Source organism: Mustela erminea, chromosome 8 (genome assembly GCF_009829155.1).
Source record: "Mustela erminea isolate mMusErm1 chromosome 8, mMusErm1.Pri, whole genome shotgun sequence".
NCBI lineage: Eukaryota > Metazoa > Chordata > Mammalia > Carnivora > Mustelidae > Mustela > Mustela erminea.
The window spans coordinates 88,864,034-88,890,570 of record NC_045621.1 but is presented as its reverse complement, the minus strand read 5'-3'; the positions used below and the strand labels follow the sequence as shown (position 1 = coordinate 88,890,570).

The 26,537-nt window shown below is 34.3% G+C and overlaps 1 protein-coding gene across 4 annotated transcripts in view; it reads right to left on the bottom strand.

The window, feature by feature from the left end:
* The window catches only part of LRP1B (LDL receptor related protein 1B), a 1,969,831-nt gene that overhangs the window by 1,062,766 nt on the left and 880,528 nt on the right, over positions 1–26,537 (bottom strand). For all 4 annotated transcript variants that reach the window (XM_032356230.1, XM_032356231.1, XM_032356232.1 and 1 more), the window contains 2 exons: positions 4,508–4,627; positions 577–705 (listed from right to left, as the gene is read on the bottom strand). In XM_032356230.1, the coding sequence (XP_032212121.1) occupies positions 577–705; positions 4,508–4,627 (249 nt within the window). The remainder of the gene's footprint in view (positions 1–576; positions 706–4,507; positions 4,628–26,537) is intronic.

Sequence of the window (26,537 nt, the reverse complement as noted above, 5' to 3'; positions counted from 1 at the left end):
CTCAAAGCAAGAGCAGTGTGGTAGAAGAAGGACAAGGAAACCAGTATGGCTGATGAGTCATGAACAGAGAGTAGCAAAAAGTGAGATGGATAAGGTAAATGATACCCCAGCTTTAGATCCTTACATGTATTGTGAGAAGTTTGGATTTTATTCTCAAGATGAGTAAATTTAATTGGGAGATTTTAAGCATGAGAATGACATGATTTGGCTTACATTTTAGGAGATCACTTTATTATGCTGAGTATGAATTTTGGTGGGAAAGCAGGAGCTCAAAGAAAGCAGTTAGGAATCTATTGCCTAGTGTGGGAGAGAGATGGCTAACTCAGATCCATTAATCCATTTCTTTTGAATGGGTTTTTCAGAACTAGAAACTTCCTGTAATGGAAGGAGTTTTGTGATGATCAGTGACAACTGAAATAACTGCTCTGGATTTTTAGGTATACATCAGTGAATTAAAATGAAGGAAAAATCTATTTCTTCCAAGTCCATAGTACTGTACTACATTTCTAGTGAAAAGGAACTGCAAAAGGGAAACAAGAAATTCTACAAGGACAAAAAAAAAAAATTATAACTTACCATTTTTGGCTTTGCAAGATCTGTTGTCTGGCTGCATTATGTAGCCCTCCACACAACTGCAGGCATAGGAACCATATGTATTTATGCAGGTCTGGCTGCATGCGCCATAAATAGCACATTCATCTTGATCTACAAAGAAAATGGGCATCATTTCTAAGCAGATTTATTGTTGGTAATTTTTTTTCCCTAGAAGAAAACTTTTTTTTTTTCTTCAAATTTTGGAAGTGGATAATTATTTTGGAAAGGGAGAACCAAATGCAATAAGTCTTTTCTAAACCACACTAACTGAAAGTCAAAATTCAAAGTTGCTTTAATAGTGACAGACATAAAACATCAAACTTAGTATCTAATTTTTAATTTTAAAAGATAATATTAAGGCTAGAAACCCTTGGATATTTTTGCAAAGATGTGAAATGGACTTTAAAGAATAAAAATTTATGTCTTTTTCACTATTTTAACAAAGAATTAGTCTGGTAACGTGGTTTTTAATGAACAGATTAAGAGTTCTGAGCTCAGTTATACAAATCACCTTCACTGGATCAAAAACAGGAAACTATTAAGCATTCATTGAAAAGAAAACTTTCATCTTAAATTTTATTAATATCTATGGTCCTATTTCTGTTCCCTACCATCCTCCCTTTCCTGCCTCCTGCATCTTGTTCAAGTCTCTCTAAACAGCAAGTGCTTAAGGATTCTTAACCAACTAGGCATATATATATATGTCAGCTACTAATATGGACATATGATGCCCATATTCATTCTGTCCTGTGTACTGTGTACTGTACTAATCCTTGATGAAACAAACAAACAAACAAAAAACATGGTAACACATGGTTCTTACTTCTAAGTGAAACAAGTCTAATGAAATATAATTGCAACTCTATGCATTTCTTTGTAATAGGGGCATACTCTGGTTATGAGAAAAACAGAGAAGTGAACCTGCTGGAATCAGAGGGAGAATATTAAGTGAAGGTTGAATACTGACTTGGATTTAAAGGATGATTTGGATTTTCTCAGATTCAATAAGAAGGGATAAGATGGAAAGAGGCATTCCAGTTAAAATAGCATGTGAAATGATATTGGGATGACATAGTAGGGATTTCAAAGAAGTAAAAAGGGTCAAGTGGAATAAGGGTGGATAAGTGGGGAGTTAAGAGATGGCACTGAGAAAGTAGTTTTGGGGCCAGATAATGAAGTTATTTGTATGCTAAAGTAAAGCACTGTACATTGTGTGTAGGCATTGTGAAAGCATTAATTGGATGAACTTTATAATACAAATAAAAAATGGACTGGTGAAAGTAGAGAAGAGATCCTGGAAAATTAGTTATGTGCTAATTTCACGCAAGAAATTGTATTTTAATTCCATTAAAATTTGAACTAAGTCAGTGGTAGTGCAGATGGAGAAGAGAGAATGGACTGAAATGTTTAAGAACTAGAAGAGACAACATGTGAAAACTGGATAGATGGAAATGAATGGTGCTATACTAAAATAGGAATAAATGGTATAATAAAAATATGTATTTGGTCTTTATCCTCAGTTTCTGGCACAGAGTTCCTAAAGCCCTTGCAATTTTCTGAGTTATAGGAGTGTCTTTTGTTATTTATGAACCCCTTTGGAATATACCTTAGTCTGTGTCAATGAGGTGACTCAGCGTGGGGCCACTAGATGATGCCAGGATGGGGGTGGGGGGAGCTCCTCACCAGAAAGACCAAATGGATGATTAAAGGGTTGGAACTCTCAACCCACTCTCTGAACACTGAGCTAAGAAAAGAGTTTACTAAGGAAAAAGAAAAAATATTCCTGAGTAGATAAGGGGCCATTTAAATTGGGAAACTATGCATTTGTATGGCATTAATTTGCACTTTTCTCAGATTTCTTTGGCTTCATATAACAGCTTGCATTCGTGGATGGTTTGTTTGAAGTAAGTTGCTTTGGGAATAAAAAGAATAGTTTTTGAAGTTAAGTTTACAGTGATAATGAAAGAAATTAAATCTTGCATTTGGTAAAATCCAGCCCCTAGTGGCAGAAATGATTCTTCTTTTTCACAGATTTTTCAGGTTTAATTTTATTGATTCCTATTTTAGCTTTTCTGACATGATTATGCTATCCAGGAGAGCAATATGAGTAATGATTTGTTGTTGTTATTGTTGTTCTTGTTGTTGTTCTTTTTAGCCAGAATGCACTGCTATGACATTCATGTAACTCCACAAAATTGGCTGCAAAGGGATAGGCATGTCATTACTTACAATGCTGCCTTCTTTCTCCCTCTGAGGACAGAAACTACCCTGGAAATATGGCTTCAGGAAAGCATTAATGATGCTCAGTTCTGGTCATCCAGGGTGGCAAAAAGGTAAAAAGAACTCCTCTGTCAGTAATGACCTTCCATACTGATCAATGCGTAATTCCTTATCAATAGTCAAAAGAAGATATTGATTATGATTACCTTTATGGTTTTAATTAGGAGATTGGAGAGAAAGAGATCCATTGTAATAAGAGCTGAAAATCTTGACTCCTATAGGAATCAGTTGTAGCAAAAGGGTAAGGATACAGTATAGGTATTTTAGCCTCCCCTGTGTGAATGGAAAGAGCTGTTTTGAACTAGAAATTGCATGCATGTGTGAGTGTATGCAGAAGTACTTCATATGTGGCTGACTTTTGGGTTTATAAGGTGTCTAATGTTGCCAGCTCTTCTATCTGAAAAAAAAAAAAATAGTCTGAGCTTTTGTGTGCAATATTCTGATTTTTAAATGTTGGTTTAAAATTGGTGTGAGTCAAATAAATACACCAGCTTGATCCACCTATTGTCAGATTAAATAGCCTCCAAGTCTAACAAACACTTAATAATAAATGTTTCTATAATATTTGTATTATGCAGAAAACAAACAAATAGCAAATGAAAAATTCAAACCCCAGATGGACATTAAAAAGCAATGAACCTCTTCAAGACAAGAATAAGTGGACTCCGCAGACCTAAGCTTTAGTCCCAAGTCTATTACTAAAATGTGTAGGACTTAAGTAAGTTACTTAATTTATCAGGGTCTCACTTTTCTCACTTCTGTCATTAGACTTTGAACAATATTCTCCCTGAGAATTCTTTCAACCTTAAGATTCTGTTTCTATGTAAAAATGATAATATTAAAGTAAAGGTTTAAAGCAATTGGCAAAGCACCAATTTCTTTGTAAAATAGTCTGCTTATTAGTGGCTCTAGCAATGCAGATATTCTTTGATTTTATGTATAGATTCTATATTTTATGTTTTTATATATAGATTCTAAGTACTATACAAAATAATTTATTACTTATATTACAGATTTATATACATATACTAACATATATATAATAGATGTTAATAGAATGGAGAAGTAACCTGGAATTGTTCAATATGGCAGAGTGGAGTCATTTTAGAGGGTATGTTCTGTGGAGCTTTCACAAAAGCAAGAATTAAGACATTAAAAATACACATAAATATTTTTATGTTCATTATTGCTGTTGGTAAAATGGCAACTTCCAGAATTACCAATGTAAAAAATGGAAAAATTGTAAAGAACATTGCACAATATCATTAACCTAACTTAGTTAATAACAAATGTCTACTACATTGCAGCTATATAACTGTCAGAAAACATCTAGGAAGTTAAAACAGTTAAATTCAGTGATTTCATGGTTAACCCAAACCACTTCCCATTTTTGACATTTCCCATAGTTGATATTATTGAAATATGAATTGAAAACTGACTGGTAAAAATGCATATCTGTTATGTTTTATGTGTATGATTTATGTAGGAGTATCATTTTTTAAATCTCAAGAAACAAAAAAAAAGTTAGCTTAACCTCTGTATGAAGCACATGATAGGTCCTCAAAGATACTTGATTTCTGTAAAGTAAGGTTTTATTAAAAAAAAAAAAAAAAGATTCACATGTCATACTTACCTCTACAGCTTCTCCCATCTTCTTTTACTTCAAATCCATCCTCACAGTAACATCTTGTACTATTTCTGACCATTGCACATTTATACTGACAATTCAACTGCTGACAATTGGATAACAGTTCTGGAGAAGAAAAACACAGACACTCTATTAATATAACTGGGCACACATGTGTCCTATATAAATTTAAATATTGTTAATATTTACTCAGGACATAACCACAAGATTACAGTTCTGATTGGTGTCCTTGAAAATTTCTGTGATTGGTTGAGAGAAAAAAGAACTATTCACTCTAAAATATGTTGGCTTGTATTTGTTTGAAGTATTGTTAACAAAATTTCAGATGTTCGGTCTTTCACTTTTACCTCATTATGTGTGTTCAGAGACACAAATCTTTTCAAATTCTGGTATGTTAAATTATTTCAATAGGAAAAATGTCCATTTGATGGTTGATTTCAACATTTATACATTTTTTATCTGACACATCAATTGATTTTCTATCTTTTAAGGACTTGTTTTTATTTATAATCCATGTGTAAACTTCATGGCAATCAATGTGAATATATTCCATTTCAATAATTTATCTTTCATTGGTGACAAAATATTAAACAAATATTGGACATAATGTATTTCATTATATCTGAACTCTTTCAGAGCAAATACATCATTGAAGCAAAAGTTTAGCAAACCCTCAGAGTAGATTAGAATTCAATATGATAAATGCATGAAACAGAGATGAGGTGACAGAAGCATATTCATTGCACAAATAATTTCTAACAGGAATAAGATTTGCTATGAATTCTTAGTTGGTCCTTGTTGTTCCTGTACTTCCCATAACCCACTCCCTGGTTGATTGTCTTGCATCAAGAGTAGCTAATGGCATTAGCTGTGACTACCTGGCACCACGAGATTTGTTTGTAGTTAATGTAAACTTGTTATAGGAACTTGCGGTTATCTGACTAGATACTGATGTATTACTCCTCCTATTGTGGTCTGCCTTATAAATGATTATAAGATGTGGAATAAAATCAGCACTGTTGGACATCCAAAAAAAAAAAATGATTTGCTAAACTAGAAAAATATACAGATAAAATGTGTTACTGATTTTGCTGTCTGAAAATAGAGGTATTAATAGACTGCAACAATCTCTTTTTCCCCTGGGGGAAAAGTTTTTCTCCCCTGGGGAGAAAAATAAGAGTTTTGAAGATTTAAGTTAAATGATTCAAAATATGTTGATAATGCTACAAGTTTAGCCAGTGCTTGAGAAAAATACATATATATATATGTGTGTGCACACACACACATATATATTATAAAAAAAGTATATGAATGGTCCAATGTGGAAAAGAACAGCTAGAACATTCCAAATTGAAAATTTGCTATTTACTATACAAAGTATTTTCTCAGGCCAATTATTTTTCAATTCTTTCATGCAATTATTTCATGCATCTTCCCTTCTTAAAACCCCAAATCTTCTTCCTAATGGCCACTCACATATTATGATCGTACTTCCGACTTTTCCTGAGATAACAGAAGCAATACAAGAGCGTTCCCACAGTTTTATTCTTCACATTTACCTACTTCAGCATATTCTTGTTCTTGTTTTTCAAACTTGGTTGAATTCATAATGAAAGCTTAACTCCAATCCCTGTAGACAAATCCCCTCCCCTCTCACCTATTCAAGGGTATCTTCTCAACTATTCTCTGCTTCCTCTTATTATTATTTCTTAAATAATTTATATTAGATAAAACAAGAACCCACTCTTTTTGACAAATAAAACTTTTTGGAATATAGTCATGCCCATTTGTTTACATATAATATATTTTTTATGTTATGTTAGTCGCCATACAGTACATCATTAGTTTTTTTTTTTAACATCATTAGTTTTAAATGTAGTGTTCCATGATTCATTGTTTGTGTATAACACCCAGTGCTCTATGCAATCTATGCCCTCCTTAATCCTCATCACTAGGTTCACCCTTCCCCTGCCCGCTTTCTTTCTTTCTTTCTTTCCTCTGCCCCCTTCTCTCAGTGTGTTTCCCAGAGTCCATGGTCTCTCATGTTCATCTCCCACTCCAGTTTACCCCCCCTTCATTTTTCCCTTCCTTCTCTTAATGTCCTCCATGCTATTCCTTATGTTCCACAAATAAGTGAGACCATATGATAATTGACTTTCTCTGCTTGACTTATTTCACTTAGCCTAATCTCCTCGAGTCCCATCCATGCTGATGCAGAAGTTGGGTATTCATCCTTTTCAATGCCTGAGTAATATTCCATTGTGTATATGGACCACATTTTCTTTATCCATTTGTCTGTTGAAGGGCATCTCAGCTCTTTCCACAGTTTGGCTATTGTGGACATTGCTGCTATGAACATTGCAGTGTATGTGCTCCTTTTCACTGTATCTGTATCTTTGGGGTAAATATCCAGTAGTGCAACTGCTGGTCATAGGGTAGCTCTATTTTTAATTTTTTGAGGAACCTCCAAACTGTTTTCAAAAGTAGCTGTACCCACTTGTATTCCCACCAATAGTATAGGAGGGTTCCCCTTTGTCCACATCCTCTCCAACATTTGTTGTTTCCTGCCTTGTCAATTTTTGCCATTCCAACTGGTGTAAGGTGGTATCTTGATATGGTTTTGATTTTAATTTCCCTGATGGTTAATGATAATGAACTCTTTTTTTTTATGTGTCTGTTAGCCATTTGTATATCTTCTTTTAAGGAGTGTCTGTTCATGTTCTTTGCTTATTTTATGACTTATTTGTTTTTTTGGATGATGAGTTTGAGAAGTTCTTTATAGATCTTAGATATCAGTCCTTTGTCTGTAGTATCATTTGCAAATATCTTCTCCCATTCCATGGGTTGTCTCTTTGTTTTGTTGACTGCTTCTGCTATGCAGAAGTTTTTATCTTAATGAAGTCCCAAGAGTTCATTTTTGTTTTTGTTCCCCTTGCTTTTGGAGATGTGTCTTGAAAGAAGTTGCTGTGGCCAATGTCAAAGTGGTTACTACCTATGTTCTCCTCTAGGATTTTAATGGATTGCTATCTCACATTGTGGTCTTTCATCCATTTTGAGTTTATCTTTGTGTATGGTATAAGAGAATGGTCAAGTTTTATTCTTCTGTATATAGGTCTCCAATTTTCTCAGCACCATTTATTGAAGAGACTGTCTTTTTTCCATTGGATATTTTTTCCTGCTTTGTCAAAGATTAGTTGACCTAGTAGAGGTTCCATATCTGGGCTCTCTCTATTCTGTTCCACTGGCCTATGTGTCTATTTTTGTGCCAAGTACCATGATGTTTTAGTGATCACAGCTTTGTAATATAGCTTGAAATCAGGCAACGTGATGCCTTCAGCTTTGTTTTTATTGACATTTCCTTGGCGATTCAAGGTATTTTCTGATTCCATACAAATTTTAGGATTGTTTTTTCCAGTGCTTTGACAAATGCTATTGTTATTTTGATCGGGATGGCGTTGAAAATTCGTATAGATTGCTCCAGGCAGCACAGACATTTTAACAATGTTTATTCTTCCAATGCATGAGCAGGGAATGTTTTTCCATCTTTTTGTGTCTTCTTCAATTTCTTTCATGCGTGTTCTGTAGTTCCTAGAGTATAAATGCTTTACCTCTTTGGCTGGGTTTATTCCAAGATATCTTATGGTTTCTGGTGCTATTGTAAATTGATCTATTTTCTAATTTCTCTTTCTACAGTTACATTGTTAGTAAGAAGGCAACTGATTTCTGCGTATTGATTTTGTATCCTGCCACATTTACTGAATTGCTGTGGAATATGGGTTTTCCACATAGAGTATCATGTCACCTGAAGAGAGTGAGTAGACTTCTTCTTTGTCAATTTGAATATATTTATTTCTTTTTGTTGTCTGATTGCTGTTACTAGGATTTCTAGTATTATGCTGAACAACAGTGGTGAGAGTGGGCATCCTTTTCATGTTCCTGATCTCAATGGAAAGGCTCTCATCTTTTTCCTATTGGGAATGATATTCACTGTGGGTTTTTCAACGATGGATTTTATGAAGTTGAGAAATGTTCCCTCTATCACTGTACTCTGAAGAGTTTTAATCAGGAAAGAATGCTGTATTTTTTCAAAGCTTTTTCTGCATCTGTTGCAAGGGCCACAGGGTTCTTGTCCCTTCTCTTATTTATGTGTTCTATCACATTGATTGATTTGTGAATGTTGAACCACCCTTGCATCCCACGGATAAATCCCATACTTGGTTGTGGTGGATAATCCTTTTAATGTACTGTTGGATCCTATTAGCTAGGATCTTATTGAGAATTTTGGCATCCATATTCATCACAGATATTGGTCTGAAATTCTCCTTTTCAGTGGGGTCTTTTCTTGGTTTCAGGATCAAGACAATGATGGCCTCATAGAAAGAGTCTGAAAGTTTTCCTTTTGTTTCAATTTTTTGAAATGGTCTCTGGAGAATAGCTATTATTTCTTATTTGAATATTTGGTAGACTTCTCCAGAATCCATCAGACCCTGGACTATTGTTTTTGGGAGGTGTTTGATCACTGCTTCAATCTCGTTACTGGTTATTGGTCTATTCAGGTTATCAATTTCTTCCTGTTTCAGTCTTTTAGTCTATAGGTTTCCAGGAATGCCTCCATTTCTTCCAGATTGTTAAATGTATTGTCATATAGCTCTTGATAATAATTTCTGATAATTCTATTTATTTCCTTAGTATTAGTCATGATCTCTCCCCTTTCATTCATAATTTTATTAATTTGGGCTCTTTCTCTTGTCTTTTGGATAAGTCTGATTAGTGATGTATCAATCTTATTAATTCCTTCAAAAGGCTAGCTTTTAGTTTTATTAATGTGTTCTGCTGTATTTCTGGCTTCTAATTCATTGATCTCTGCTCTAATCTTATGTCCCTTCTGGTACATGGGTTGGGCTTAATTTGTTGTTGATTTTCCAGATGTTTAAGGTGTAAAGACAGTTTACGTATTCAGGATTTTTCTATTTTTTTTTTGAGTGAGGCTTGGATGGCTATGTATTTTCCACTTAGGACCACCTTTGCCATATCCCATAGGTTTTGGATAGATATGTCTTCATTCTCATTGGTTTCCAAGAATTGTACAAGTTCTTTGATTTCCTGGTTGACCTGAACATTCTTGAGCAGGATGATCTTTAGTTTCCAACTGTCTGAATTTTTTCCAAACCTTTTCTTGTGATTGAGTTCCAGTTTCAAAGTTGGTCTGAGAATATGCAGGGAATAATCTGAATCTCTTGGTATTGGTTGAGACCTGATTTTTGACCCAGTATGTGGTCTATTTCTGAATAAAGTCCTATGTGCACTTGAGAAGAATGAGTATTCTGTTGTTTTAGAGTAGAATGTTCTGTATATGTCTATGAGGTCCATCTGGCCCACTGTGTCTTTCGAAGCTCTTGTTTCTGTGTTGATTTTCTTCTTAAATGGTCTGTCTATTGCTGAGAGTGGAGATTGAGGGCTCCTAATATTAATGTATTATAATCAATATGTCTCTTTATTATGGTTAGCAGTTGGTTGCTCCCATGTTGGGGATGTAGGTATTTACAACTGTTGGATCTTATTGTTGGATAAACCCTTTAAGAATGATAGAGTGTTCTTCTGTAGCTCTAACTGCAGTCTTTAGCTTAAAATCTAATTTGTCTGATATAAGAACTGCTATCCCAACTTTCTTTTGAGATGTTGCCATGAAAGATACTTCTCCATCCCTTCACTTTCCATCTGGATATATCTTTAGATTAAAAATGAGTCTTTGTAGACAGCATATGGATGGGCCCTGTCTTTTTACCTTATCTGCAACCCTGTGCCATTTTATGAGAGCATGTAGGCCATTCACATTGAGAGTTATTACTAAAAGATATGATTTTATTATCATCATGTTGCCTGTGAAGTCCTTGTTTCTATAGATTGTCCCTGCATATTTCTGTTCTATATCACTCTTGGGTCTTTCTCCTTTTATAGAACCCCCCTTAATATTTCTTGCAGGGCCAGCTTGGTGGTCACATATTCTTTCAGTTTCTGCCCATCCTGGAAACCCCTTATTTCTCCATCCATTCTAAATGACAGTCTTGCCAGATAAAGAATTCTTGGCTGCATATTTTTCTCATTTGATGCCCTGAATATGTCCTGCCAGCCCTTTCTGGCTTGCCAGGTCTCCATGGCCAGGTATGATGTTATTTTGATGTTCCTCCCTCTGTACATAAGGAATCTCTTCACCTTAACTACCTTAAAATGTTTTCCTTGATTCTAAGATATGCAAGTTTTTCTATTACAAGCCTCAACATTAGGCTGCAGTCCTTTACTCTGGGGGTGGGGGGTGTGTTCTCCCTGCCTCCAAGGTACAAATGCTTGTTTCATTCCAGATTAGGAGAGTTCTCAGCTAGGATTTGGTCAAACATATCTTCTAGTCTCTCTCTCCACACCCTCAAGGATCCCAATCATTCTGACATTGGAACTTTTCATGGTATCATTTATTTCTCTAATTCTGTTTTCATGGATTTTAACCTGTTTGTTCCAGGCCTCCTTCTGCTCCTTCTTTTCTATCAGATTGTCTTCAAGTTCACTAATCCATTCTTCTGCTTCATTTACCCTAACTGTTAGAGTATCTAGATTAAATTTTATCTTGTGGATAGAAATTTTTAAGTTCTGCCAGATCCACTCTCATTTCTGGCCTCAGTGAATCTATATTGCTATTAATAGTTTTCTCCAGCCTAACTATTGTCTTCATAACTGCTACCCTGATGTCTATTTCTGACATCTTGCTTAGATCTATATACATTAGATCTGCTGGAGAAGCCATTGTCTCTGGGTCTTTTCTTTGTTGAGTGCTCCTCTTCTTGGTCATTCTGTTGAGCTGTGGTTGAGGAGATGTATAGCTGAAAATACCAACCACAATCAAGGCAAGGGAAGCTTTGGAGCAATTGGAAGTCACCACCAAAACAAACAAATAAATAAATAAATAAGCCAAAATGCGACCCAAAAGTAAGATTTATAAAGTACAAAAACAAAAACAAAGTAAAAGAGTGACAAAACAAAACAGAAAAACTAAAACAAACAAACAAACAAAAAACCAGAAAAAGGAATACAAAATAAAAGGGATGAGAGGGTGACAGGAAGGTGGCTATAATCCTTTGATGTGGGTGAGGAAGTGTATTTCATTTGTTCCTGTGTGTATTTTGTTCTCTTTATTAGAGAACTCTACTTCCCAGAGATACAGAGAAATTAAAACTGGTGTATATATAAAGGTAATATTGAATAGGGAAAAAAGGACTATATATATAATTTAAAAATATATATAAAAATGAAATACATAATATATAAATATATATAAGAAAAGATATATCTATACATATATATATATATGTATATATATATATCAATCATCAGTTGAGAGGTACAAAAGATGGAGTTAGGATTGTGCAGATAGATAGAAGTTAGCCACTGGAAAGTAATCCTTCAATGATCTTGATGTTGACAAGTGCAATGACCTTTTTCAGTCTTCATGTTACTTGACCTATCAGCAGTATTTGACAGTTAACTACTTTCTGATACACAATTGCATTGCTTCCAGATGTTCCTCCTGTTTCACAGTCCCCTTTGCAGGGTTCCTCCTGTTTCACAGTCCCCTTTGCAGGGTTCTTTCCATTCTAGTCAATCACATAAGGTTGGAGTGCCTCAAGGCAGAAATCATGGTCTTTGTCTCTTGTCTCTCAATTTACTACTGGTGAACTCATCAAGTATCATGGCATCCCCTTTCACTAGAACATAAACACCAGTACCATGACTTGAAAGCTAGTTATGCATTCTCAAATTTCTAATTTTCACTGCTCTGATTACAATCAATACTTTATATTAAATTTATTTCTCCTTGAAATACCCAGAACAATTTCTGCTTCCTTGACATAGATTCAACCAATATGCAGATCAACTATATCTGATGTGTAGGCTTGAATTTTGGCTCATCATTAATTATATAACAACACAATGTTGGTATTTATGTAATGTACAAAGACCAGTAATTTGTTCTGTAAAAAATACATTATTAAGAAAAAAATACAGAATAAATGGTTCCTTGGAAATTATGGCATTTTTTTCTTTACATTATGGTAGCCATTTACATTTTAGTTTCCCTCACTAGTATCCATAGCTCCAAAGTATAAACCTAACATATATCAAGTTATTTAAACATGCAATCTCTTTGAAACCCCATAATAGTCTAACTTGCAGATATTATTGTAATTTACATTTTACAGATGAGGGAACTGATGGCTAATAATTATCCCAAGATTTATATAGCAAATATATATGACAGAGCTGCCATTCAAAACAAGGTCAGTCTGCCTACAGAGCCCATGCTGTTAATAATGCCTCTAATTCCAATGTACAATATGGTGATGGTTAGAAATCTGGTGTATTTTATTTTTATTTTTCATTCTAGTTTTAGTAGTGTGCTATAGATAGAACATTTTATAATTTTTATAGGATGAATGACTCAATGAAATAACTTAACTTGATGAGGAGGATTAATACTCTCAGGTGTCATTTCTAGTCCATTAGATTAAACTAGGTCCTAAAGATAGTTCATTTGCATCTTCAAATTAGGTAATTGAGTTGTCAAATCTTGTTTGATTATGGTGGAATCAGTCCAAAATTGCCTTGAATATATATCTCAACATTGATTGAGCACATAGTCAATGCTAAGCACTCTGCTGGGGTTCTACAAACACAAAATTACTTTAGACAAATTAAGGAATTAACAACATGAGTGTGGAAGTGGGTGGGGCTAGGTGGGAAGGATAACAATGTAAACAACTGTAGAATTCAAAGTTGAAAAATACATATGCTAAATAAAAATAGAAGTGACATGAGCTGGAAGGGGAAGGAATCCTCCAGAAACTGTAAATGAGCAGAGATAATATGGAAAATAGTTCTGAAAAAAAGTTTAATTTGGAGGCATCTGGATGGCTCGGTGGGTTAAGCGTCTGCCTTGTCCTGGGATCAAGCCCCACATTGGGCTCCTTGCTCAGTGGGGAGTCTGCTTCCTCCTCTTTCTCTGCCCCTCCCCCAGCCTGTATGTTCACCTGCTCACTCTCTCTCTCTGTTTCTCTCAAACAAATAAAATCCTTTAAAAAAAGTTTAATTTAAGCAGAAATTTAGAAGATAAGAAGAATTCAGTAAACAAAGTTCATGAGAGTGTATTCCAGATAAAGTATGAGAAATTATGAGAAAATAAATATGACAGGAAAGGATACAAAAAATATGGACAATGATAAATAATTGTGTGTGGCTAACCCACAGTGTTTGATGTGGCAGAAAATGGGACTGGAATAGTTGTTTGGGGCCAAGTCAAAGTGGATTAATTCTTAGATTAAGTAGACTTTTCTGTTTTGATAATGAGAGTCGCTACTAGTAATTGAGGACAGAAGTGTTCATTAGTACCTAACAACAGGGATAAAGATGAGTGACATATCATGAAGGTAGAAAAGCTATCTAAAAGACTAGACATGGCAAAGGCACAAGTTAAGATTATGAAGATTTAGAAGAATAGATGGCCAAACACTTGGTGAAAGCATAATGACAGTGAGTTAATAGACCAATAAGATGAATTAAGAATAACAGGAGGATTAGAAGTTTGGAGGGAAATACTAAATTTGCCTTTGACTGTTTAGTTTGAAATGTTGATAAAAATGGCCAGGAGAGAGTTGAGAATTTGAGTCTATTTAAGAAGAGAAGTCTGGACTGGAGATGTAGCTTTGGAAGTCACAGACATAAAGTAGGTAATTAAAGCCTGAAAAGGAAAGAATCATCCCTTATAAGGAATATTTGTAACACAAATAAGCCCCGGAGAACTTTTATATGTGAAAGGCAAGCAGAAGAAGAACCATCAACAACAAAAAGTGAGAAATAATCAAATATATAGATGGGAGAAGCAGAAAAGCTTCACAAAATCTGAGAAGGAAGAAGAGTTCATGGAAGTAAGTAGAGCAATAAATGTTAAATCCTTATGAAATATTCTTGAATGAAACCCATAAAATGCATTGCGTTTTCTAATAGGATCAAATAAGACCTTTAAAAAAGGTTTCAGTGGAACAGAGAAGATAAGGATAAACGTAGTAATAAGGGGTGGGACAGAAAGAGGAAATAGGAAAGTTTTCTCATAGAAAATAATTAAATATATTATGAGATAAAGAGAATAAATGTAGGGGTTTGACTTAATTTATTTAACCTGTACTTTAAGGCAAGCATTTCAGCTCAGTGCCTTAAATATATTATATTTTCCATATAATTTCTATAGCCCACTTCCCTGTTTTCCCTCTCAATTCAAAGTACAAAATCCAGGGCGCCTGGGTGGCTCAGTGGTTTCAGCTGCTGCCTTCGGCTCAGGTGATGATCTCAGGGTCCTGGGATTGAGTCCTGCATCAGGCTCTCTGCTCAGCAGGGAGCCTGCTTCCTCCTCTCTCTCTCTCTGCCTGCCTCTCTGCCTACTTGTAATCTCTCTCTGTCAAATAAGTAAATAAAAATCTTATAAAAAAAAAAAGTACAAAATCCACAGACCATTGGTTTAATCTTTCTACTCTCTCCAATCTTGAAATATCTGGAATTGGTGCTGAAAATGTTACCACCATGGGGATAGTGATGGGGAGAATTATGGAAAAATGACATAAAATGGGAAAAAACTGGATATGAAAGAGTAGACCTCACACATGGTTTTGAATGTTAAGTGGGGTCTAGTGGCTGAAAATAACAAAAGAGAAAAGGACAACTCAGCTTGTGGTTCATCAAATGAGAACTCGTGTGTATGTGTAAAGAGATTGAAAGCATGTTGTCAGGTGAAATGGTAAATTGTGATTCTTCTATCAGATCATGAAGAATTATGAAGAACTAACAACATGAAGAACAAAATTTAAAATTTGTTTGAACTCTGGGAAAGCAATACTAATTCCTGTAATGTTATCTATTAGAGCTGCTTACCATTTATGTTTAATTACATGAAACACTATAATGTTTATGCAGATAATTAAAAATACATCAGATTAATTTTGTTAAAAAGCTTATTTGGGTAGAACAGAAATTCTGCACTTGAATTATCAGTATTGACAGAATGCTCCACATGAAGCATGCTCGTTGGTTCATGTAACATTATCATTGGTTTGGATCTTAGGTGAAGTAGGAAAACCACTAGCATCTAAGGTAATGAAATATGAAAGACTGAATCCAGATATACTTTTTTAAAGATTTTATTTATTTGAGATAATGAGAGAGAGAGAGAGAAAGAGAAAGCAGGGGAACAGGAGAAGGAGAAGCAGGCTCCTCACTGAACAGGGAGCCCAAGGCATGGCTCGATCCCAGGATTTTGGGATCCGGACCTGAGTCAAAAGGCAGATGCTTAATGACTGAGCCACCCAGGCATCCCTGAATCCAGATATATAATATGGTATTTGATCTATATTTCTCAGCATATTCATAAAGGAAAAGTGTCTTTTTTTAATGAAAGGAGAGGAGCAGGGCGCCTGGGTGGTTCAGTGAGTTAAAGCCTCTGCCTTCAATCAGGTTATGATCTCGGGGTCCTGGGATCGAGCCCCACATCTGGCTCTCTGCTCAGCAGGGAGCCTGCTTCCCTTCCTCTCTCTGCCTGCCTCTCTGCCTACTTGTTAAAAAGCTTATTTGATCTCTCTCTGTCAAATAAATAAAAATAAAATATTTTAAAAGGAGAGGAGCTATTATTTCAGGAATCAAATCTAATTCAACTGATGAGAACTCTCTTAATAAAGACCTACTTCATTCTCTGGTATTTAAGGAATCTTTTTAAGGCTTTTTTTCAGAGTTGTATAGGAGATTATGAAAATGTGAATGTATCTTCTCCACCAAATGCAACTGAACAGCTTACAAGTAATGGGTAACTTTGAGGTACTCAACTTCTAAACCGTTCTTTAACCAAGAAATAGATTCAAGAAATATATTTCTAGATTTTTATTACTAATAAATGGCAACAGGGACTCTAGAAGGATAGAAAATTATTTCATATTAAATTTCATATCTCTTTCACCACCTTTTTTCTTTTTTTCTAAGTCATGGTACAGTATTAAAATTAAGGCCTTAAGTGCTGAAGCTAGAGTACCTAAGCTCTAACCCAGGCTTTATTAATTTCAGGCTATGTGGGTATGGCAAAAAGAAAAAAAAAAGCTAATATTCATCAATCCTGTTTCCTCTTCCTGAGCAAATAAAAAGATTAATCTTCCCAGTTGACTTGCATTAGGTTAAAGCCATGTATCTGACTTCTAGATAATGCAATATATGCAAAATTAGTGTGTGCTACTTTCTGAACTGGGCTCTAAAGCACTCTGATGATCTTCCACTCTCTCTTTACTTACTTGTCAGCCCTCTGGATGCAAAGAAGCCAGCAGAAGGCTCATAGAACCTTCTGCTAACAGGCATACACACTGGAGGGAGCCTGAAATAGTAAGCATCCATTGATGACCTATTTGGGTGTTGATATGAGTGAAAATTTGGATTTTTGTTGCATTCAACCCCTGAGGTACCAGGGTTGTTTTTACATAGTATTATGGTGATGGACAAATGACTTAAGTTCTCTATATTTATTTTTCCTAATCTCTAAAATGGAGATAAATAATAGAAACCACCTCAGAGTTGTTATGAGGCTTAAATGAGGTAAATCAGGCAAAGTCCTTAAAATATTGCCTGACACATGTAATTCTTTACATTATTATTTTTTATCATGTTACCATTTAAACTATACCTACAGTCAGTATTCTTCCATAATTTATATAAGTTTCAAGCAATTTGGAGGTGTTTCTTTTTATGATAGAATGATTTTCTCTTTCATTTTGGGGCCTTTAATTTTGGGTGTTACTTGATTGATAGTTATAGTTTTGCTCCCAAAAGACTTGTGTATCATTTGATACCTTTTGGTGGAGGTACTTTTAATTTTTGGTAAATTCTTCTAAAATCTTTACCTGAATGAAAGATCTCTACCAGGGAAATACTAATCATAAGAAATGAAGATTTTTCTATACTGGCTAACTGGTTTCTATAAAATATGAATATTACTCTTCTGGAGCACTGTGCATGCACATTTAATTTGCTACCAGAGCACAGACCAATTAATAAATGAAACAAGACATTTTTACCAAATACTTATGCTAATCTGCAAGGTCTTAAGGGGCTGTTATGCTTTTTTTAACAGCATTGGGATTTAGAACACATTTCCACAAATGTATACAGGTTTATGATTTAGGAAACACAAACAGATAAATTTTGCTAACCTGTCTTAGAGTAAAAACAGGACAGTAGAAAAGGCGAATTGAAGTGGATAACCAGATTCCAAAAATTACAAGTTATTACTATTAGGAGGATTTTACCCTCATCAATTTAGTTTATATAAATATTTTTAAACCAGAGAACCACTGTTTGCAGTCTTCTATATATAGCCATTGGCTCAATCCAAGGTGTGGTCAATAGCAATTATGCTGGCTGCCTTTATGACCTATAATTGAACAATTCATGTTGATCAAAATCCACATTGATGTATTGAACTTAGCAAGACAGTGAGAAAACAACTGTGCTATTTTATTCATGTGTTTCTAGGTTACATGGTTCTCCTTGATAGGAAATTAGAACTTTTATGAACTCTTTGGAAAGACCAAAAATTATAGGTGCTTTCTAAATACAGAAGTTATCTGAGACATTGTTTTATAAAATGAGACTGTTTAATTCTCAATTTTAGTAATCAAATCACTCCTTGAATTTGGCTTATACAAAAATGCCTTTTAACCAACAACCATAATCATAGTTCTAAGAAAAAAAAAATCATTTCCTTATGTAGCACATTAAAAAAGTATTTCACTCACTTTTTATACTTGGAGATTGAAAAGCTGATGCAGTTACTTACCATGCCAGACAGTCCCTCTTGTCAGCAGGACGTATGCTTGACATATTTAGAATGGTGATAATTTGTGTCACATCATTCATCCTCTCACCCCTGTTTCCTTGGCCTAGCAAAATGCAGTGTGAGCTGGCTTGCAGAGATTAGGCTGCTGCTTATGACTACTAATGTGGATTTCTTCAGAATCCTTTGCTTAGTGCTAAACTACAGTCCTGGCTTCAAATTTTCTGTGTTCTCATATGTAAAGATACAACATTAAGGCAGTTTTTAAAGTTATTATTTTTAGTTCTATTTTTGTTGTTATGGTATAAATTTATATACAGTAAACATCATTCCTTCTATGTACAGTTCTGTGAGTTTTGAAAATGCATATTGTCTTTCTAATAGCACCATCAAGATACAGAACACCACCATTACCCCAAGATATTTTCCTGTGCCCTTCTATAGCCAATTCATTTCCCCACTGCCAGATTTGGCAATCACCGGTCATTTTCCATCTTTCTAATTCCGCCTTTTCCAGCATGTGCTATAAATGGAATCATCCAGCCTGTAGCATCTTTAGTTACCATAAAGTATTTAAGACTCAGACAAATTATCTTATCAGTATTGCTGAATAGTATTCCATTGTATGAATGTATCTCAGTTTGTTTACACATTTCACAGTGACAGATATTTAAGTCACTTCTAGAGTTGAATAAAGTTGGCAAAAACGTTCACATGCAATTTCATGTAAATACAGGTTATCATTTCATTTGAGTAAATCTGAGATTCCTGGTCTGTATGGAAAAATAATGTTTTACTTTATAAGAAACTATGAAATTGTTTCCCCATGTAGTTGCTCCACTTTGCATTTTCACTACCAATATAGCAATTATCCAGCTGCTTGGCCTTCTGCCTAATACTAGTTTTCATCAGCTTTTAATTTAATTTTAATTTTTAGTCACTTTATTAGGTATGTAATTGTACCTTATTGTGGTTTTAATTTGCTTTTCCTAATGACTAATGATATTGAACATCTTTTCATATATTTGTGTATATTTTTCATGTATTTTCACATATTTTTCATATTTTTTGGTGATGTGTCTGTTCAAACCTTTATCCACTTTTTATTAGGTTGTTTGTTTTCTTATTGAGTTTTGAGAAGGAATATATATATCATTGTGTATATAAATATGTGTGTATATGTGTATGTATATGTATCCATCTTATTTAATAAATGGACATGAAAAAGCTGTCATTTTATAATTTTAATTTTGCATATCAATGTTGCATAAAGATTAACTACTCTTGCAATAAGGAAAAGCAAAATTCTTTATAATTTAGGTGTACCATTATGAGATGGAAGCTTAGGCTCTCATGTGGTTTGGAAAAATATTCTGTGAATTGAGTCTGGGGTTTGTAATAGATTATACTTTCTTTTCTTCTTAATAATATTGTGTGTGTGTGTGTGTGTGTGTGTGTGTGTGTGTACATGTGCACTCAACATCCTTTTTGGTAGGCAGATATTATTCCATTATAGATAATCAGCAATTTAATGAGACAAATGCCCGCTGACATCAGTTTATATGGCAAATGTAACTATCCTGTTTAATAAATATTTTCACGGGGTGCCTGGGTGGCTCAGGTATTTGGGCATTTTACTCTTGCTTTCAGCTCAGGTCATAGTCTCCGGGTCACAGGATCAAGCCTGACATTGGGTTCCATGCTTAGCATGGGGGGCACTGCTTGGAATTCTCTCTCCCTTTACCCTTCCCCCTGCTCTCATATACTCTCTCTTTCTAAAATAAATATAAATTATATATGTATTAATTGATTTACATATAAATTTAATATATAATATATAACACAAAATGTATATATAAATTATATATTTATATACTATGTTTATATCTATAAATATGTGTGTGTGTGTGTGTGTGTGTGTGTATTTTTTAACCCTTTTCTCTATACTGATTAGATGTTTCTAAGAAGTGGTTACACAGCCAGAGTAACCTTTGCTCTCCTTTCATTTGGTTAGGGCGTTATAACTAAGTCTCAATGGAACATGTGTGGACATGATCTGTATTACCTCTACCTCAGAAGGTTAAGAGTGCATGTCTTCTCTGGACAAATATTCTTTTATTCTCTTATTTACTGTCTGGAAAAGGGATTTTATTGCTCTGCTTTTCATACTGTTTTCCCATATATCTCCATCTATACTGGGAATACAACTTTGAGATATGCCTTGAAATATATAAATGTATGCTCTGAAATGTATAAACAAAAGCTAAACCAAAGTAACAACAACAACTTGAGAGAGCACTACACCAATGCTTAGAGTTTTCCCATTTTATATTATGGGGCAAACCCAGGGTTTACTTAGAAAAGGTTTTCCAACTATCTAAAATTGTTGGCTAACAGAGAATAAAGAACTGTTTATTTTGGATCTTCAAATAAAACCATTCCTAACAATTTAGGAACTTAGGTTCTGATTTCTTTTGAACTCTTTACTATAAATGGTGTTCAGCGTTCTAAAATCAAATGTGCAAAACTTTTCAAGTTTTTATTAAATAGAAAATTAAAATCTAGTTACCAAGGCACAGTCAAATGAGAAGAGATTAATTTAATTTATGTTATGAAAATGCAGACATGGCTTCCACATACACTGAGAAAATTTGCTAAATAATTACCCTCTAATCTGAAGGGTTTGTACAAAAAAAAAATGTTTACTTTGGTTTTATTTATAAGAGGATATGAGAAGATTAGACAACACATGCTTGCGTGGGGTTTTCCTCTTAGAACAATATAAGGATAGTGACATCACTAACTTCATAGGTATGCTGTGAGTTTTAAACATAAAGATTCAATAGAAGTTCTTAGTGTCTGACACATTAAATACTCATTATAGGTTGGCAGTTATATTATTGCCATTATAAATCATCTACAGCATCTCTACCAATAAAATACAGTAATTTTAACTTCCATCTTTTCTTTATATAAAAGATACTACACATGGTATCTTGAAATGCACTTTAAACTTAAAGGTAGAAAACATACATCTATCTGTGGTATCTCTTACCAGATATTTAACTATTGACTAGATTGTTAACCTTTCTAAGCCTTGGCATCCTACCTAGAAAATGTCTTTATAAGATTTTATGAATATTAAAAAACTCAGTGAGTGTAAACATGCTTTATAATTTGTAGAGCATCATATAAATGGTGAGATTTGGACCAGTATAGGGAGGGATAAGGGAGAGAAAGCTGCAAGTGCTAGGTGCTTTGGATTGGTGAAGCCAAACTCTTCTGTGGTTTATACATCTTATTTTAGTGTTTTGCATTTGATTCTACAGTGAGGATGGCATGCTAAATTTATTAATAATAAGCTAACCCATACTAGGTCTTTGCCTGACTCAATACATTTAATTGCAACCATGGAAACCTATGCTTGAGGGGAAAAAATTAAGCAAATTTACCAAAAGAGCCAGAGAAAAATACAATTAACAGATATCTAGTAATGAGGTTTTTCATGTCTAGAGTAGAAGAGTAAAAAAAAAAAAAAATGAAAATATAGTGAAAGGACAATATACATATAAACTTATAAGTGTATTACACACCTATGTAAGACAAACACAATAAGATGGAAGTAGCAATTGGGTTATAACAGGTGAGGCAGCATGAATAAAGAAACACACTTTGTACAGAGAATTCATAGCTTCTAGCAATTTCTGCACATTTAGTAGGTAAGACTAAGTCTATTGTGACTAAATCTATTTGGAAATTGAGGGTAGAGGTTTCCTTCCCCTTAAAGGACAAATATTGTCCTCTCAAATCCTTATACGATTCCCAGACCATACAAGGCACCAATAACTTTGGTAATGTTGATTACAAGTTCAACACTATGAGAATGAAAAAGGAGAATGCAGCATAGTGCCTGGCACATGTCAGGTCAAGATCTCCCCCTGTTAAACACAGCGATTAATCACTCCTTTTCACCTCTATACTTTCCAAAATCCTCAATGAAATGAAGATAAGAAAGACACAATCCCACAAGAAGAAAGAGAATAAGATAGAGGACTAAAACAGACAAAGGATGTCAACAAAACTTTAGAAGCAAAGAAGCCATAAATGAGTGTTCACTAACTTAGCCCTTTATAATACTGAGGGAGTAAAACCTTCTAAGCCAAGGATTAAAGGAGATGAGGGGGTGATGATGAAGGCTGCTGCATTCTAAGCACGTAGATTGTGCACTGCACAACTCCAGGGTGCACTATTAAAATAAACTTTGATATGAATAAAGCCCAATTTGTACTTGGAAGCTCTCAGAACAGAGCCAAAACACAAGTGTATACAACACCAAAATCCTGGAAAGTCTCAAAAACTGAAGATTACTGCATAGCGCCAAAAGGAGTGGGAGTGGAAATAAGATAGGATGGGGATGTAAGCTGTATTGGTTGAAAAGAAAAGCTAAGCCTCCTCATCCTTGCAACAGAACACTGGAGGGTTATTCTCTGAAGAGACTGAATTAGACTCTTACCTTGAGAACAACAGGTACAATATTAAAAACAGGAGTAATACACACAAAAAGGTGAACGATGAAGAATTCTGGGCTACAACTGCTTTCATCCAGATCACTCACAAGGCAGAGGTCCCAAATCAAGAAAATCAAAGGCAACAACACCCACCTAGAAAGCCACTAGTAAAGCAGAACTGTAATCTGAGAAAAGTGGTGCAACGTCCCATCTTCAGCTCAAGAGCAATGCAGAGATTCTACCCAGGATGAATGGCAGGCTTAAAGAACAAAGAGCAGTGTTATTCTTCCCAATGGACCTGGTTTTATTTGCAACAGAGTATGGGGAAGTTCAAACCTACAGGTGGTGTCACAAACAATGGAGATTTTGGTGGCAATTAATTAAGATGAAGATGAAGGCTCCATGGCAGGAGCAAAATAAAGATAATGGCCCAAGGGTGATAGCAAACTATATAGCAAATCAGATAAAGATGATGGCTCCATGGGAGGAGGTGACACAGGTCAGCTAGAATTGGGAGAAAAGAATGGCTAAGAAGAAGAAGTTTTCTAGAGTTGGAACAAAGTTCAAAGTTTACTTTTGAAAAATGGACAAAATTTTATTGAGTAAAACTGTGGAGAAATTCATGCCAAAATGCCCTTTTTAAAAACAATAAAATCAATGCATGCTAACTGCTGAGTGATACCAACCGGGGCACACAACTCAATAGGTCTGGTAAATGGACAATAGAAGAGCGCCCTTAGAAAGCCACTGTTATCCCAGGGTGACTGTGCACATGACCAGGGCTATACCCTGTGAGAGGTGATATCAGAGACTGCATCGAAATAAATTTCACTGAAATAGTCAAAGTAATAATAAAAAAACTAAACATGCAAAACAAACACATCCCACCAATTACTATAGTTAGGGACAGAGAAGAATAGTTCGCTGAGATGGTAAAATGTATTACCTAAAATTCCGTTTTTAACCAAAATATTAAAAGACATGTAAAGAAACAGGGACATGTTTCATACATAAGGGGGGAAAAAGGAAAAACAAAACAAACAAGCAAAAAATAAGTGAAAGAAATCGCTTTATGGAGAACCCAGATGTGAAAGATGTGAAAGTGAGCAGACAAAGATTTCAAAGCAATTACTATAAATACGTTAAAACAATTTAAAAGTTGGGTATTCATCCTTTCTGATGGTGCAAAAATAATGAATACTGTTATGCTGGAAATAAAAGAAAAAAAAAAAACAATTTAAAAAAAAAAAGCTTAAAGAAGAGGAGAATATGATAGTGCTAGCACAGGTGTCAAAAGGAAAAACAGATAAATGGACTTCATCAAAATTAAAAAAAAAAATTGAACATCAAAAGACACTATCAGTGTGAAAAGGCAACCTATGACATGGGAGAAAATGCATATAAATATACTTTAAAATTATATACCTGATAAAAGGATGAATATCCATAATTTATAAAAACTTCTACAACTCAACAACAAAAATCAGACAATCCAATTAAAAAACAGATAAAGAACTTGAATAGACATTTCTCCAAAGAAAATAAATAAAGTTTCAATAGTCATATGAAAATATGTTCAAATAACTAATCATTAGAGAAAGGCAAACCAAAACCACGATGAGATACACTTCACACTCATTAGAATGGCTGTTATTAAAAAATAATAATAATAAAATAAGCTAACAGGAGCACCTGGATGGCTTATTCAATTAAATGATTGACATGGGCTCAGGTCATGATCTTAAGGTGTGTTGAGCTCTGTGCTCAGTGGGGAGTCTGCTTCTTCCTCTCCCTCTGCTTCTCCCTTTGCTTGTGCACTCTTCTCTCAAATAAACATATAAAATATTTTAAAAAATAAGCTAATAGAAAACAGCAAGTGTTGTCAAGGATGTGGAGAAATTAGAATACTGCATATTACTGGTAGGAATGTAAAATGGTATAGTCATTACGGAAAACAGTACGGTGGCTCCTTAGAATGTTAAACATAGAATTACAAAACAATCCTGCAATTCTATTCCTGGGTATTTACTCACAGTAACTGAAAGCAGGAATATGAACATCTATTTGTACAACCATGTGTATGGTAGTATCTTTCAAAATAACCAGAAGATAAAAGCAACCTAAATGTACATCACTATTATGTGATGAGGAATGGATAAACAAAATGTGTTGTATACATAAAATGGAATATTATTCAGCTTTTCTTAAAAGATTGTATTTATTTGACAAAGAAAGAGACACAGCGAGAGAAGGAATACAAGCAGGGTGAGTGGGAGAGGGAGAAGCAGGCTCTCCACTGAGCAGGGAGCCTGATGCGGGGCTTGATCCTAAAACCCTGGGATCATGACCAGAGCCAAAGGCAGACGCTTGATGAATGAGACACCCGGGAGCCCCATGAATATTATTCAGCTTTAAAAAGGAAGGAAATTCTGGCACATGTTCCAATATAGAGAAACCTCAAAGATAGAATGCTCAGTGTAATAAGCCAGTCACAAAAAAATTTACTATTGTATGAGTCCACTTATATGAGATACCTAAAGTAAGATGGTAATTGCCGGAGTCTGGGGGAGGGGATGGTGATTTACTGTTAAATTTATATGGAATTTCAAGTTTGGAGAGTTGAAAAATTTGGGATATGGGTGGTAGCAATGATTGTACGACAATGTGGATGTACTTAATGACACTGAACTGGACATTAAGATATGGTTAAAACAGTAAATTTGATGTCAAGTGTATGTTACCACATTAAAAAAATTAAAAGAAAAAAAGTAAAGGCAGCCCTGACAGTACCTTAGTAACTTTTTAAAAGGAAATCAGAATTTATTACAAAATGAAATGGAAAATCCTGATTTGAAAATAAAAATGATCAAAATGAAGAAATTTAGTAGGAGGTTTCCATAATACATTTGAACTAAGAATACATAGATTATGCAGTCAGAAGAATGGCCTTATATATATACACATATATATAAAACTATATATAATCTGTATATAAAAATACTCTATATAGAATATCTTATACAGAGAAACATACAGCTAACAAAATATTTGGTTAACATGACAATAGATAATACAATGAGAAGAATGGCTATATATATATATAGATAGAACTATATATATCTATATATAGAAATATATTCTATATAGAATATCCTATATATGGAAACATACCATATTCTATATATTAGGAATGAACAGTTTGAAAGTGAAAAGTGAAACTAAGAACAATTAGCAAATAGCACCTAACAGAACAAAATACTTAAGAATACATTTAACAAAAGAAGTGTAAGATTTATACACTAAAAAATATAAAATATTATTGATACAAATTAAAGAGTATTTCACCAAAAGAAAGGAATTCCATGTTTATGGATGAGAAGACTTAATAATGTTAAGATAACAGTACTTTCCAAATTGATCTACAGATTCAAAGAAATCCCTAGGAAAATCGAACTTGCCTTTTCTGCACAAATTGACAAGCTGATCTAAAATTCTTACAGAAAAACTAGGGACCCAGAATAGCAAGGAAAAAAAAAAATCTCAAAATGGAAGACAAAGTTGGAAAACTCATAATTTCCCATCTCAAAACTTACTACAAAGTTGT